The following is a 16987-nucleotide window of genomic DNA, read 5'->3' on the forward strand; positions in this document are numbered from 1 at the left end:
GAGAGAGAGAGAGAGAGAGAGAGAGAGAGAGAGAGAGAGAGAGAGAGAGAGAGAGAGAGAGAGAGAGAGAGAGAGAGAGAGAGAGAGAGAGAGAGAGAGAGTCCCTCATCCATGGGGAAATTCCCAGGGAAATTCCAACAGAAGAAATAGTCCAAGCTAGAAATAGGGACATGCTTGAGGTACCCACCTCTGTACATTTCTTATTTTTCCTGGAGTCTTTCTCTACTTTCTGTGACCTCTCTCTAAAGAGAGCCCCCAATGGTGTGTGTCCTCTCTCCAAATCAGAAGGTCAAACAACAATAACAATAACAGTTCTTCTGAATTATCCCCAACTCCTTTTGCAGACATTATGTTGAACAATTGTCTCCACCAATGAAGAAGGTCTTATGAAAATGCCCAGCTTTGATCCCTGTGTCACACTTGTATATACATAATTATGTGCATGTTGTCTCCCCAGTTAGAATGGAAACTCTTAGAAGGCAGGAGCTTTTGCCTTTCTTTGTACCCTCAAGGTTACAAAGGTTACAAGGTGTGTGTGTGTGTGCTTGGCACATAGTGAGCCCTTAAAAAATGTTTCCTGACTCTGTATTGACTCATGCAGCCAGGAATCCACAGTGACTAGTACAAAAAAGCCTGAGAATTTTATTTTTTTAATCATTGATTGAATTAAAGAAGTCAAATATTACCCATAAATATTTCAGATCCCCTTGGGGCAGCTAGGTGGGGCAGTGAGTAAAGCCCCAGTTCCAGAGCAGGGAGGACCTGAGTTCGGTTCTGGCCTCAGACACTTAACACCCACACAAAAAAAACTAGCCATGTAACCTTGAGCAAGTTACTTAACTCCAATTGCCCTCCAAAAAGGCAAAAAAAAAAAAATCAGATCTCTGCACAAACAAGCAAAATTTTTAAGTTTAAAAATTCTGTTTTAAAAAGATAACCTATGTTAGATTGTTCACCATTTCAGGGCAGGGTGAAGGGAGGGATGGAGGAAGGAAGAGAATTTGGAATTCAAAATTTTTAAAAATGAATGTTAAAAATGTTTTACATGTAGCTTTGGGAAAAATAAAATATGACTAAAAATTTAAAATCTGTGTTAGAGGACAGAATGATATAGTTCTCAAACTTGTTTTTGCTCATATCATAGAGTTATTCTTTATAGTCAAGAAATGAGTTGTTTTTAAATTGGTAACACAATGGGAGAGTTGGGAAACTCATGCTTGTATGTTATTGCATCTGGGGAGAGATTGTGTTGAAGGGGAAAGGAATAAGGGAGTGCACAATGAGGGATAGGAATGTTTGAATGCAGAGGGCATGGGGTTCAGGATCACTGAGGAGTGTATTAATTACTGAGAAAAGAGTTTAGATTGGTTATCAGCATTCCTAGGAGTCAAGCCTCAGAGTAGAGTCCTGGGTTACCTAGAGGCAGGTAATGGAATGGTTTTTATCCCTTTCCCCCCTCCCCCCAAGGCAAGAAATTAACATTTGACAGAATGACATTTCTCAGTTAAGTGAAAAACAATAGCATGTATAAAATAAATAAAGTGGTATAAATTGCTATGCTTCAGGTGAGTCTAAAAATGAGTCATACTATCAGGCAAGGAAAAAACAAAAATTTGCAAGGTCAAGACAAACCTAATGCATAATTACATTATTTTAAAGGTACTATAGGCATTGAAATGATATAATTTTTGAACTTCTGTGCCAAATGTCATCATCTCTAAATTTATAAAGGAAAGGTTAACTAAACTGCAAAAAATATGGAATAGTAATACGATAACTAAAGGACATTTTTAATGTTCCTCTTTCAGAAATGGGGCAAAAGGAAAACATAGAACAGAATAGATTGTTAGAACACATAGATTTCAAAGATATAAAGTGCCTTCTGAATATTTGTATATCTAAATATCTTGATAACATTTACAAAAATAGCCAACGTGCTATTAATAGCTAAAATAGCCAACACAAAGAAATTATAAGTAAATATATAAATAAATATTTAACATATTTACAATAACAGAAAATAGTAATTAGTTCATGAAACACAAGCAAAATATATGATCTAAGGGGAATGAAATAATGGCATCCTGAATAATGAATGGATCAAAAAACAAATCATGGAAACAATTAAGAACTACATAAAACAGAAATACAATAATACAGATTATAAAAATAATATAGCATACCAGAACATTTGAGATTCAGCAAAAGTTGTCCGGACAGGACAAATTATATCTCTAAAAATATACATTAGCAAAATAGAAAAAGAAAAGCAAAAAGTTTTAAAAACTAGAAAATTGGGGCGGCTAAGTGGCACAGTGAACAGAGGCCCTGTTCAGAACTTGAAGTCAGGAGGATCTGAATTCAAATATGGCCTCAGACACATAACACTTTTTAGCTGTGTGACCTTGGGCAAGTCACTTAACCCCAACTGCCCTTCAAAAAGCAAAAACCAAAAAACTAGAAAATCAGCACACACACACACACACACACACACACACACACACACACACAACCCAAAGACAATTAATAGCTTCAGTAAAGTACCAGGATGGAAAATAAATCCATAAAAATCATTACATTTCTGTTTAGCAATAATAAAAAGAAGAAATTACAGATAGGGAAATCACATTCAAATAATTATAAAACACATAAAATATATGGAATTTAATTTGCCAGGGCATATTTTGGACACACAAATATAATTACAAAATATTCTTTACAGAAATAAAAGAAACTTAAATAATGTGAGAGATACATATTGTTCACGGTTAGGATGCCCCTAAATAATAAAAACCAAATACTGCCTAGGTTAATTTATACATTTTATATAATAATAACTAAATTATCAGGAAATTACTTTATAAAAATAAGCAAAGTAATGCCAAACTATGAAGGAATAAAAATCATAAACTCTGAAGGCAAATAATTAAAAAGAGTAGAAATGATAGGAGATAAACACTTTCATACTTCAAATTATGCTGTAAAGCTGCAATCATCAGAACTATTTGATACTGGTTAAATATATAAAAGTAGACTAAATAATCAAGGTCATAAAAAATTAAATCCAGGTCAATAAATGTAAGAATATAAACCACTCTGGGAAGGACTTCCTATCTGACAAAAACAACTAGCCAAACCAGAAAATAGTTTAAGACTTAAAAAAAAAAAAAGGCTTAGAATGGCATCTAATGGCATATACCATAATATGTGACCTATATAGAAGTCATTTCATTTTTTAAAATGAAGTAACATTAAAGGAAGAACTCTTCATAATTGTGGGTAGAGAGGATCCTTAACCAAATCAGGATTTAGGTCATCATAAAAGATATGCATCTGTGATCTTTATCAATTCTGGATGCCTTTAAATGATACAGATAGCAATGTATCCATATTTAACATCCTAACAGCCCAACAGTTGGCCACAAGTGGTCTCCATAATGTTTTGGAGACCTTTCTCCCTTTCTTCCAATATCAATAGCCTACCAGTAGAATATTGCAGTCCCCTAGCTGTCATTCCTCACTCTTGCCCTCTTACCAGCCCATGTTCTCTTTTTTGTCATATAGTTATTTCCTTATTAATCTATTTTCCTTTAGTTTTGTTTTTCACTTGTGCATTGGATAGATGTTATAGCCTATTTAACCCATCATGTACCTTTCTATTGTTCTTTGTAAAAGACTAACCTTTGTCAAATCTATAAGAATAGAAGTCATTGCCCAATTGATAAATGGTCTGAAGATGTAAACAGGCAATTTTCCAATGAAGAAATAAAAATAATTTATAGTCATATGAAAAAATGCTCTAAATCATAATTGATTAGAGAAATACAAATTAAAACAACCTTGAGATATCATTTTATAGCTATCAAATTGCTTAAAATGATAGAAAATGAGAGTGACAAATGTTGGAGGGGATATGAAAAAAATGGGAAAATAATTCATTGTTGTGGGATTGTGAACTGATCTAAGTATTTTGGAGAACAATCTGGAATTATGCTCAAAGAGTTATTAAACTACCTATGCTATATTTTTATCAAAAGTTTTTTCTGCATCTATTGAGATAATCATATGGTTTCTATTAGTTTTTTGTTGATATCATCAATTATGTTGATAGTTTCCTTAATACTGAACCATCCCTGCATTCTTGGTATAAATCCTACCTGGTTATAGTGTATTATTTTCATGACAAGTTGCTATAATCTTTTTTGCTAATATTTTATTTAAAACTTTTGTATCTCATGTTCATTAGGGAAATTGGTCTATAATTTTCTTTGTTTCATCTCTTCCTGGTTTAGCTATGAGTACAATATTTTTATCAAAAAAGAATTTGGCAGGACTTGTTCTTTGCCTGTTTTCTCAGAGAGTCTATATAGTATTGGAGTTAATTAAATGTTTGGTAGAATTCACTTGTAAATCCATCTGGACCTGGAGATTTTTTCCTAGTGACTTTATTAATGGCTTGCTCAATTAATTTTTCTGAAATGGGGTTATTTACAGATTTTATTTCTTCTGTTAATCTGGGCAATTTATATTTTTTTAAAGATTCATCCACTTCACTAAGATTGTCAAATGTATTGGCATATAGTTGGGCAAAAATAGCTCCTAATTACTGTTTTAATTTTCTCTGAGTTCATCCTTTTCATTTTTAATACTGGTAATTTGGTTTTCTTCTTTCTTTTTTAAAATTAAATTAACCAAAGATTTATCATTTTTTTTTCATAAAACCATCCATAGTTTTATTTATTAATTCAATGCTTTTCTTGATTTCAATTTAGTTAATCTCTCCTTTGGTTTTCAGTATTTTTAATTTGGTATTTAGTTGGGAATTTTAAAAATAAAGAAATAGATAAAGAGTTTTGAGAAATTGATCATAAACTGGGCAGAGACGTGATATATTAGTGATGGAAACTTCAATTATGCAGAAAGGAGCATCTCCTGAAACATCATCTATGGCAAGTGATAATTTTGTATTTCTTAATGATCCTTTCATTCTTTTTTTTTTTTTTAAGCAATTGGGTTAAGTAACTTGCTCAAGTTTACATGGCCAGTTATTTCTGGGTGTGGTGGTAAGTATCAGAGCCCAGATTCGATCCCAGGTCATCCTGACTCTGTGGCCGGTACTCTTACTCACTGAGCCACCTGGCCACCCCAATCCTTTTATTCTTTAAAAGCTAGAGAGAGGGATCCAAGATGGTGGAGTAGAAGCACAAACGTGGTATGAGCTCTCGCTCCAGTCACTTGTAATACATGGAAAAAAAAAATGATTCTAAACAAACTTTAGAGCTACAGAACCCACAAAGAGATAGAGAGAAACAAATCTCCCAGTGAAGGCAGCCTGGCAGGAAAGGTCTATCGCAGCATGCTGGGAGCTAAGCATAGTCCCATGTGAGCCATGGTTCTGGGCCCATGGCAGCCCAGACCAGCGGCAGCTGGAGCAGACTTCAGAAGAATGAATCACCAGCAGCTGTGGCAGTCTCCAGACTTCTCAACCTGTAAATGTCAAAGACAAAGTAAAATGTCAGTGTGGAACTCTGTTGGAACTGGGAGGGTAGGATAGAAGAGTGCAGTTTGGCCCCTTCCCACATGATGAGAAGCAGCAGAGGTGTGGCTGCCTCAGGAGCTCTTGGCCTGAAGATTGTAGAGAAACCAAGCGGCCATTCAGAGGGTAATCGCTCTTGCTTTAACCTGCTTGGATCTGGATTGCAATATTGGGTGGTGGTCCTGGGGTGTGTGGCCAGTGTGCCAGAGCTTGTGGGGGCTGTAGAGAGGGTGGCCTCCTAATAGCTCTGGCAGCTGCAAAACTCCCAGCTATTTGGGACAAAGCTCTCTCCATTCTGGAAGCAGAGTTCTACCCTGGCAAAGAGCTCAAAAGTCAAGTAATTGGCTGCCAACATGAGCAAGTAGAGGAAGCACAAAAAGATGATAGAATCCTTTTTTGGGGACAAAAAGGATCAAGGCATGGAATGAGAGGAAGACAGCGAGGTCAGAACTCCTGCATCAAAAGCCTTCAAGAAGAATATGAATTAGTTACAGGCCATGGAGGAGCTCAAGAAGGATTATGAAAATCAAGTAAGAGAAGTAGAGGAAAAATTGGGAAGAGAAATGGGAATGATGCAAGAAAATCATGAAAAGTGAGTCAATAGCCTGCTAAAGGAGACCCAGAAATACAGTGAAGAAAATAACACCTTAAAAAACAGACTAACTCAAATGGCAAAAGAAGCCCAAAAATCCAGTGAGGAGAATGCCTTAAAAAACAGAATTTGCCAGATGGAAAAGGAATTTCAAGAACTCACTGAAGAGAATAACTCCTTCAAAATTAAATTGGAGCAATTAGAAGCTAATGATTTTAAAAGAAATCAAGATACTATAAAAAAGATCCAAACAAATGAAAAAAATAGAAGGCAATATGTAATCTCATTGGAAAAACCACTGACCTGGAATTTATATCCAGGAGAGATAATTTAAAAATTATTGGACTACCTGAAAGCCATGATGAAAAAAAGAGCCTAGACACCATCTTTCAAGAAATTATCAAGCAAAATTGCCCTGATATTCTAGAACCAGATAGAAATGGAAAGAATTCACAGATCACCTCTTACAAAAGATCCCAAAAAGAAAACTCCTAGGAATATTATAGCCATATTTCAGAGTTCCCAGGTGAAGGAGAAAATACTGCAAGTAGTTAGGAAGAAACAATTTGAGCAGCTTTTACATTAAGGGATTAAAGGGCTTAGAATATGATATTCTGGAGGTCAAAGGAGCTAGGACTAAAACTAAGAATCATCTACACAAAGCTGAGTATAATGATTCAGGGGAAAATATGATCATTCAATGAAATAGATGATTTTCAAGCATTCTTGATGAAAAAAACAGAGCTGAACAGAAAATTTGACTTTCAAATACAAGAAGCAAGAAAAGCATGAGAAGGTAAACAGGAAAAAGAAATCATAAGGGACTTATTAAAGTTAAACTATTTACATTCCTACATGGAAAAAAACGATAATTGTAACTCAAAAGACTTTTCTCAGTATGAGGATAGTTGAAGGGAATATATATGTGTGTGTGTATGTATGTATATGTATATACATATATATACACACATACACATATGTTATATATGGGAGGGTGTATGTGTATATAAATATATATGTGAGTGTGGGCATATGTATGTTCATGTATACATAGACAGAAGCCACTGGATGAGTTGAATATGAAGGGATGATATCTAAAAAATAAAATTCAGAGGTGAAAGAGGAATTAATTGGGAGGAGAAAGGAGAGGTAGATTAGGATAAACTATCTCATATAAAAGAGGCAAGGGAAAACTGTTACAATAGAGGGGAAGACAAGAAAGGTGAAAAGGAATGGGACAACCTTATTCTCATTGAATTTTGCTTAAGGAGGGAATAACATACACACTCAATTGGGTATCTTACCCTACAGGAAAATATGGGGTTCAGGGATAAGAGGAGGGATGATAGAAGGAAGGGCAATTTGGGAGAAAGGGTAGTTAGAAGCAAATACTTTTGAAAAGGGATAGGGTCAAAGGAGAAAATACAATAAGTGGGAAGCTGGATAGTGTGGAGGGAAATATAGTTAGTCTTTCACAATATAACTACTATGGAAATGATTTGGGTAAATTTACATGTACAACCTATATTGAATTGCTTATCTTCCCAGTGGGGGTGGGTGAAGAGGGAAGGGAAAAAATCTAGAACTCAAAGTTTTAAAAACAAATGTTTAAAAAAAATGTGTTTTTTACATGCAACTAGGAAATAAGATATACAGGCACTGGGGTATAAAAATCCATTTTGCCCTATTAGAAAATTTAGGGCATGATGGGGAAGGATATAAGAGAGAATAGATTGAGGGAAGGGATATTCAGTAGGCTTGCTATTTTGGGGTGGGGTAGGGGAAAGATGGGGAGAAAAAATTGTAACTTAAAATCTTGTGGAAATGAATGTTGAAAACAAAAAATAAATAAATAAATGTAAAAAAAAAAAAGCTGGAGGAAATGATAAGGGAGTTCCTGTTTTGAAACAGACTGACCAAAAAGGAAGAACTATTTACTGATCTAGAAAAAAATGGGTATATTGGAGGGAAGTGACTATTGCATCTCAGAATCCATAGTAAACACAGTCTGACATGTTCCCTAGATTTCAGAAGAGGATATTTCGAATAGAGGATAGTCACAAAGAGGCTATTCAGAAGAAGGATGGGTAATATCCCATGGTATATTAAAATTCTCAAAGGGAAACATCTCAAAAATGAAATTCTGAAGACCCAAGCAAAAATGCATACCCTATTCTCACTACAGGAAAAATAACTAAAAAAACATCCTCCATGTTGAGTAGCTAATCATATCAGTTTTATTCGAAGGAAACATCTTTTATTTACCGAAACATCAAATGACACCCTGAGGACATTTATTGTCATATTAACTTTCAGTTGCTACTGTTGCTGATATTTGTCATGTTGGTAGTTAGAGGTGCAGCTAGGTGGGACAGTGGATAAAGAGCTGGACTTGGTGTCAGGAAGATAGAGTTCATATTCTTGATTCAGACATTTCTCAGCTGTATAACTCAGTACAACTTATGGAAAGCCTTTAGGCTCTTGGTAATTCTGTAGGAAAAGATACTGACCTGCCTTGGGGTGAAGGAGCTTCTTCCCTGGGGAGTTCCCTATACTATTTAAATCACAGGTTCAATCCCTTCTTGTATCTTCATTATTATCCTGCTACCTAGAACAATATGAGTAAAAAAACAAATCCTTTTTCATTTCCACCTTTTACAGCACTTTCTCTCTTAAAGCCACTGGATTTAGAGTCAAAGAACCTGGGTTCAAGTCTTAGTTCTTTCCCTTCCTAGCTTTGTGATTTGGGGTAAGCCACTTAATTTACAATGGCCTCGCTTGTCCTATTTGTTAAGTGATAGAATTGAATTAGATGACTTCAAAGGAGACTTCCAACTCTAATGTTTAAAAGCTTAATAAATATGAAAGATACCCTGAAGTCAATAGTAGCTACCTGCTACCCTTTGCTCTTCTAATTAATCCATTATTAAACACCATTTCAATGAGCTTTTCCAACTTCATTAACACCAATAGGCGCCTTTTAGCTTCCTTTGGAATGATGGCTCTGCCAGTCTATGGAAAACCACGGCTGCCTGAGAAATTGGATTTATTGATGCAGCATTCCAGAATGGTTTGTAATAACACTGTCCATGAAAGGTTTTACCATGTGTTCTGGAGTGATACCATAAAAGATTAACAAAATGTATTTAAATGGGCAGTATATTTCCCTTTGGATTGATCTTCCTGCCTATGCTTGGAGCAGACTGATTCTGATATGTCCTGAGATATTTATAACAAACTAAAAGCAAATAATACAATTTAAAGGAAAACCATAAAACTGTCTTGTGGGGCAGACTGGGCAATGTGCCTTGTGAAAGGGGTGTGTAGATAAGGAAAAAATTCTCCAAGAGTAGATTGTAAAAAATGTTAATTTTTTTTCAGCCATAAAAGAGGAACAGAGAATTCATACTATTAAAAAGAGCAGTCGTCCATCTCATCCAATATTCTGTCCTCCACAGTGGCCAGGCCAGATGCTTTAAAGAAAGCCATAAAAATCCATTAACATGCCTTAATTGTATAACCTTGTACCATGGGAGATATATTTTTTTTCTGACCCCAGCTGGCAATCACCCCCTGCTCTGAATATTTAACATTTTTGTCTTCAAAATGTTCTATAGAAGATAACTAATTTATCTGTCTTCCTCCTTGGGGCTTATTTCTGTCCAGTAATCGTCCCCTCCCACCTCCATCTGTGAGCTTGATGTACTATACTTTTTGATCTCTCCTTAAGGTGCTACTTTTTTTTCTGAATGTAATTGACTACTTTGTTGAATTATCTATTTTCCCAATTAAGCAACATTTGCATTATATCATGAGATCCTAGAGGATAGGGACTGTGCCTATATATTAGAGAGAGGTTTTTTGTTTGTTTTTGTATTTAGCAAAATAAGACTTGAGGGGTTTTCTTAACAAGATTTGTAATATTTTGGTGTTGGTATAGAAAGACCACTGGAATGTGAGTCAAGGGCCTTGGGTTTTAATTTTGGCTGTACTACTTACTACCTGGGTGACCCTAGACAAATCAGTTCACCTTTATGGACCTCAGTTTCCTCATCTGTAAAACTGGGAGATTTGACTAATTCTCTATGATCCTTTTCAGCTTCAAATTCTATTCGAATTCTAGGATGGTGATGACAATAGCAATCCTTGTTTACCAATCAGGTAGTCAATCAACAAACATTTAATAAGGGTCTACCATGTGCCAGTCACTGTGCATATGTTAGAAATTCAAAGACACCAAATGAAATAGTCCCTGCTTTCAAGGAGCTTATAATCTATCAGAGGAGACAAATAGTGCATATATAAATATATAGAGAGTCAATTTTAAAATATGATGTGGTTAGGGAGGGAGTGCTCTAGTAGTTTGAAGAATCAGGAAAGTCTTTGTGTCAAAGGTGACGCTGGAGGTCCATCTGGAAGGAAGCATATGACTCTATGAGGCAGAGATGAGGAGGTAGGGAATTCCATGCATGCAAGAATGAATGGTGCAAAAGCATGTAGAAAGGGGTGTGCTGAGGGACATTATAAACCAGACCTTTCTCTGCTCTCTTCTCATGATGTTTGTAGACATGGCTCCACCGTCACTCCTCCCAACCTGTCATTCAAAGCTCACTCCGGATGTCCTGCCCTTATAGTGGTTGGTCACAATCTATATAGGCTTTCACATGTCCAACTTAGGTCCAAACTCTGTTACCCTGACAATTGCACTAGGGCACCTGTATTTTGTCTTCTGTACAACCTTAGTTCATCTTGTCTCATCTAATGCTGATACTATCTATGCTCCTGAGGTCACTTAAAAAAAGTTTTATTAATGGCTTTTAAAAAAGTCATTGTCATTTTTAGTTATACTCCTTCTTCCCTCTACCATTTTCTCCAGGGAATTTTCTTTGTAAACAAACATAGCTCTCTTAGTGTTCTCGTGTGACAATGCATGAAATCCTTTTCCATCATAGTCCTCTACCTGTCTGCCCAAAGGAGGGAGGCATGTTTCATCATCTGTTCTCGAGGACCATTATTGGTATTTTTTTTTCCTGTTACACAAAGTTTGGTTTCCCTGTTGTAGCTATTTTATACACTGTTTTCCTAAATCCATCTATTTCACTATACATCAGTTCATAGAAATCTTTATTTATTTCTAATGAATTCTTCATAGTCCCCATTTCTTACTCTACAATAATACTCCATTACATTCATATGGTACCATTTGTTTAGCCGCTCCACACCTCATGGGCCCCCATTTTGTTTCCTGTTATCTGCTAACTCCTGTGATCACTTTTGCAGCTCCTTTCCTCAATGTCTTCCTTATGGGTATCTGGTATGGGTCATGTGTCAATTCCTTTTCTCAGATCATTTTCTACCTACAGCGTTAATTGTGAAGCAATTAAAGATACAACTAAAATAAGGTGCCTTCCATTGAGACGCTTCCATACTGAATTCTGAATCCTAAGCCTGAACTTGCATTTGGGTAAAGTGTTCTTTTAGTCCTGACCCTTCCCCTTGAGCAATTTTCTCTCTTTTGTCACATTATAGACTGAATGAACATCTACTGTTTAGAAAACACACACTAGGGGTGGCTAAGTGGTACAGTGAATAGACCACAGGCCTTGGAATCAGGAGGACCTGAGTTCAAATCCGGCTTCAGACACTTAACACAAAATTAGCCGTGTGGCCTTGGGCAAGTCACTTAACCCCAATTTCCCTACCTTCCCCCCTTCAAAAAGAAAAAAACAACAACCCCCCCCCAAAAACCACATACTATATAGCAGTGGTACTCAGGCTGTGGTTCTCTTACATACTACCTCTGGTTCTCAGACAATCTACTTCCTGTATTAGAATATTTGATTCTAATAGACTAGATTCTATAAAGCCTACAATAGGCATGTGTCTATTTTTGTTAATTATATATGTAAATGTAGTTCCAGAGCCCTCTAGACATCTAGATATTACCTGCATAGAGAACTGGTCTTAGATCCAGAAAGATCTGTGTTCATCTTGCCCCGACACAAACTGACTGTATGATGGTAAGTATGTCACTTAACCTCAGAGGGTCCCCAGTAACTCTCTTGATATGATTTTAGGTTCTAGGTACTGATTCAAATTGGGAGAGGGAGTTTTCTTATCTGAAATTCACTATACCAATAAAATTCCAGTTTTCTTCACCCTCAAAGAATATTATAATAATTTGTATTCATATCTTATCTCCTAAATCACAAATTCCTTGAAGACACAGATTATATCGCCCTCTGGGCCTATTTTGCTTTGTAAACAGTAGGTACTTAATAGTTAAAAGGGGGTGGTTTGAACATGGGATCTTCTAAGCAATTTTGAGAATCTCTCCAATCAACTTGATGAGATTTAATAGTGTAAAGTTTAGTCTGTAAGTCACAGTAATTCTTTTGATTGGCTCCCAGAAACTGGGGCTTCCCCTAAAATAACAGAATTACAGAATTTAGAGTTGGAAGGGACCTCTGCATCCAGCTAACCTAAATTATGCCTGAAGTTTAATCATCTGGCTTCAGTCTGCAAACCCCAAATGAGGGAAAACCCACTACCCCCTGAGGCAATCCACTCTGTTTTTAGGGAGTTTTAATTAATAGCAAGTTTTTCTTGACATTGTACCTCTACTTGCTTCTTATTGCTTATAGTTCTGCCTGCTGGGGACAAACTGGAGGTGTCTAAACCCTCTTTTACTCAGCCTTCTTATGGTAAATATCTGAAGATCAAATTTGGTCTGTTTTAGTTCAGAGTGTGGGATGTAGAGTGAGGGAGGGGAGGGAGTGTCATCATTTCCTTCTAGAGACATATTTAGGAATATTTTCAGTGTGCAGCAATGGCATTGCTTGTGGAATCAACAGATAAATGAATGACTGGCTTTGGATGTAGTTGAGAGAGGATAGGAGGTGCTTCTTGTGATAGGGACACCACAGTGGTCTCTGGGGACGATAGTCCAAGGGCTGTTAAGGATGCAACCTGGAAACCAATAGAGCACAATGACATGAAGCACAAGGAGAGTAGTCACTTGGGGAGAAACTCACTATCCAGCAGGTTTCCCTTATGCCATTACCCTGGGACACAATCACTCCTCCTCTTGCTAGTTATACTTTTGCCCTCTAATACTCCATTTCTATGCCTTCTCCAATATTATTGCTTATTCCTGAGATGTCTGCTTCTAATTTATTTCATAATATGAATAATAGGAAGGAGGAGCTTGATTTACATGGTATACCCAGTCTAGCATAGTTTGTAAAAGTAATTAAAACTATTCAACAATAATATTTTGAGTGTTATAATTAATGGAGTAAAATAATGATTTACTAGACTAATTATGATATTGATGTTTCATTTTCTTTCTATAATTTAATTGCATTTTCTACCTACTGCATATCATCTCTTTAAAGGCAAACAAAATATTATAAAAGGAAATAGCAAATCGAAAAAAGATGGATGCACCTCAAATCGTATTCATTTCTTTGTCAGATAGCCCGCAACATTAGGTCACAGCATTTAGTCACTGATGTTGGGCATTTTCCAGAGTATGAGGAGACAGTTCCTGAGAGTTCATAAAATTTAGAGCTCTAGTTATAAAGGGACTTTACAGATTATCCCTTACAATCCTCTTGTTTTACAGATGTAACCCCTGTCCCAAAGCCCATTGATAATGGGACTCTGTCCTTGGTGATGGAGGTAAATGCCCTGTCCTCCATGAGAGGCTGGGTAGAGTTGGCCAGAGGCAAAGCTTCTTCAGTTCTTAGCAGTTCTCCTTTGGGTGCTCCTGGCTTCTAGCTTTGCGAGAAAAGATGGAAGAGACCAACAACCCCACTCACTTCATGTTGCTGAAAGAAAAGACTAGGAAGACATGAGAAAACTGGCAGTCTCCATCAGGTCCCTAGCTTGCTACTCTAGAGACTTAAGGGAGTTTCCCCTTGGGTTGGATCAAGACCCTCTCTCTTGGTTGAGCGAGTTCCCAATGGGAGAACTCCTTTGCTCTGTATTGTCTGGCATATATTCTAAGTATACCTTCTCTGAGTTTTGCTTTGCTGCCGACTTGGATAAAGGGTTTCATTGCTATTCTCTATGTGTAGTGCTTGTGGAACTGGTATTAGGTGAAGAAGAGGTCAAGCCTTACATAGAAAATTAGGGATCCCCTTGACCTTCCAGATGATGAAGTGAGCAAAAGTTGGCTGGAATCTAATCATGTTCTCTATATTAATAGTATTTAAAGGAATAGACAGATATACTCCTAGCCCAGGAGCCCCTGGCAGGAATGAAAGCCTCCTCTGGAAGAGAGGCAGAGGCAAAGAGGCTTGACATTTCTATTCCACTCTTTGGAACACATACAAGTACACCCATCACCATACTTGGGCACCTCTCTACCTGTGGGGCTCCTAGCCCCAAGCCCGTGAGGAACATTAAGCACTTTTTGTGGTTGAATCCTTTCAGTGGCATCTGACTCTGCATGGCCCCATTTGGGGTTTTCTTGGGAGAGATATTGGAGTGGCTTCCCATTTCCTTCTTCAGCTCACTTTTACAGATGAGGAAATTGAGGCAAGCAGGGTTAAGTGACTTGCCCAGGGTCACCCAGCTAGGAAGTATCTGATGTGGGATTTGAACTCAGAAAGAGGAGTCTGGTCATCCAGGTAGCACGTGGCAGGGCTGGGATTCAAACCCAGGTCGACTTACCACTGTGACTTTGGGTGACACAGAAGAAGAGGCAGTGTGATGTTTAGCAGCTAGAGCCCAGTACTTAAGAGCCAGGAGGCCCTGGGTTCGAATCCTGCCTGGAACTCTTCTCAGAGGCTTGGCTCTGGACCAGCCGCTCTCTGTAAACAAGGGGTGTTCCTTCGGCTCGGAATCTAGGGGACACCCAGGGGCCAGGCAGAGGCTGCTACGTCCTCCCTGCCCCCCACCATGGTGATCCCCACCTACATTACATACAGCTCCGGAGCTGTCCAGGGATCTCAGCAATCAGACAGTAGGGTGTGAGCCCCTCATTTAACAGAGGACGAAACTGACCACCCGAGAATTAACATAACTGCCCCAGGTCAGGGAGGTGGGGAGTCGCAGAACTAGAATTCAGACCCCCGTGCCCAGAGAGTGGGTTACACTCTCAAGTTCACAAGTGACCCTCCTTCCATTGCCGCCCCCACGCCCGTCAATGGGAGCGTTTCCCGTCCCCCAACGCAGTCAGACGATACATAAACCGCCCGAGGCCGAGTCGCTCTACGCGGGTTGGGCAGGTCCAGCCTTAGGTTCCGCGGAACTGAGCGGCCCCGGATCGCGGAGCGCCCGGACCCTTGTCGGCGCCGGACGGAGGGACGGACGGAGCGCGGCGCTTCCGCCACTCACTTCCTGGTTGCCGGGGACTTCGGAGCCGCTGTTGCGCCCTGGCCCGGTGCTGCTGCCCCGCGTACTGCCGAGGCCGTGGCTCGGCACCCGGGCCTAGGAGATGTTGCCCTACACGGTGAACATCAAGTTGTCGGCGCGGACTCTCACCGGAGCCCTGAACGCCCACAACAAGGCGGCCGTGGACTGGTGAGGGCGGAGCAGGCCGAGGTGGGGAGGCGGGGCCAAAGCCTGGGCCCGCGGAGGGGGCGGGAGAGGAGCGAGCGGCCCCTCCAGCGGGGAAGCGCCTACTGTGTGCCAGGCGCCTCACGCATCTTCTTCCCTTTGATCCTCTAAACCAGTCTGGGGAGTAGGTGCTCTTATCGTCCCCGTGAGGCAGTTGGGGAAACCGAGGCAGGCAGAGCTTGAGTGCCTTGCCAGGTGCCGTTATCCCCATTTGGCCTTGTGACCCTAGGCGAGTCACTTAACCCTGTTTGCTCCAATTTCCTCTTCTGTAAAATGAACTGGAGAAGGAAATGGCAAATCACCCCAGAATCTTTGCCAAGAAAACCCTAAATGGGGTCAGGGAGAATTGGACATGACTGAATAACAACAAAGAAACAAAGTGCTTCGTGAGGGTCCTTTACGCAGAAAGTCTTCACGCAAATGGAGTGTTATTAAAAAGATGTTTGCTCAAGTATGATTTGAAAGAGATAAATGGCTGCTGAAGCTCCCCCGCTGAGACTCCCTGGGGTTTGGACAGATCCCACTGTTGTTTGTCCTTGATTCTGGCTCATCACCGGGAGATGAGGGACAGGTAGTGGTTTATAGATTCTTGTGGCGTGGTTTTTCAGTTGAGCATTTGTTTTTAAGATTGATACAGGAGTTGGCAGTGGTTTTATTTTAAATGACATTGGGTAGAGTTAAAGATAGTAGAAATTTTAATTTTGTTTACATTTTTTTAGGGTGCTTATTTCTTGGAGGAGGTAGACTAATTTCACAAAAAAAGTTTTCTTAGTTTTGTTCCTTTTCCTATGTCATTTTTGTTTTGTTTTTGTTTGAGTTGTAATTCAAGTTATCTCAAAAGTTGTCAGTCAGCAAGCATTTATAAAGTGTTTACTATGTACCAAGTGCTAAGAATACAAAGAAAGGGAAAAAACATGGCCCCTGTGCCCAGGGAGCTCCGTTAATTTTTTTTTTCTTTTGATTTGCTAGGGGCTGGCAAGGTTTAATTGCTTATGGATGTCATTCCCTTGTGCTTGTAATTGATTCTAATACTGCCCAGACACTTCAAGTTTTAGAAAGGCATAAAGCTAATGTTGTCAAGGTAAGTAAAAAAACTTCTAAATGATTTCATGATTTGTTTGTTTTCCTTAAAATTGTAGATATTTTTGTCACCACTCTCTTACAGTATTAATCTGCTTGAATTCATAATAAACCCACCTGTGGGGCACACCATCATTTCAAAGTGTGATATTGATTTAATGTTAATCCGGGTTGAGTGAAATGACAGTCCTTAATGAGTTAGACTCCATTCT

The 16987-nt window shown here is 38.6% G+C and overlaps 1 protein-coding gene and 1 long non-coding RNA gene across 4 annotated transcripts in view; one reads left to right on the forward strand and one right to left on the reverse strand.

Moving 5' to 3' along the window:
• Positions 1-16987, reverse strand: part of LOC138169559 (uncharacterized) — a 332356-nt gene that overhangs the window by 270428 nt on the left and 44941 nt on the right. The gene's annotated exons all lie outside the window — the stretch shown is intronic.
• The window catches only part of WDR11 (WD repeat domain 11), a 95875-nt gene continuing 94330 nt past the window's right edge, over positions 15443-16987 (forward strand). For 2 of the 3 annotated variants that reach the window (XM_069099102.1, XM_069099103.1), the window contains exons 1-2: positions 15443-15659; positions 16665-16776. In XM_069099102.1, coding sequence (XP_068955203.1) covers positions 15574-15659; positions 16665-16776 — 198 coding nt within the window. In that variant the 5' untranslated portion in view covers positions 15443-15573. Of the gene's footprint in view, positions 15660-15706; positions 16267-16664; positions 16777-16987 lie in introns of those variants that run through there. The other variant, XM_069099104.1, reaches the window with a different exon arrangement.

The sequence above is a fragment of the Petaurus breviceps genome, unplaced genomic scaffold, assembly GCF_028583685.1.
Source record: "Petaurus breviceps papuanus isolate PSGF00001 unplaced genomic scaffold, PetGlider_PUasm1.0 37, whole genome shotgun sequence".
Lineage (NCBI taxonomy): Eukaryota > Metazoa > Chordata > Mammalia > Diprotodontia > Petauridae > Petaurus > Petaurus breviceps.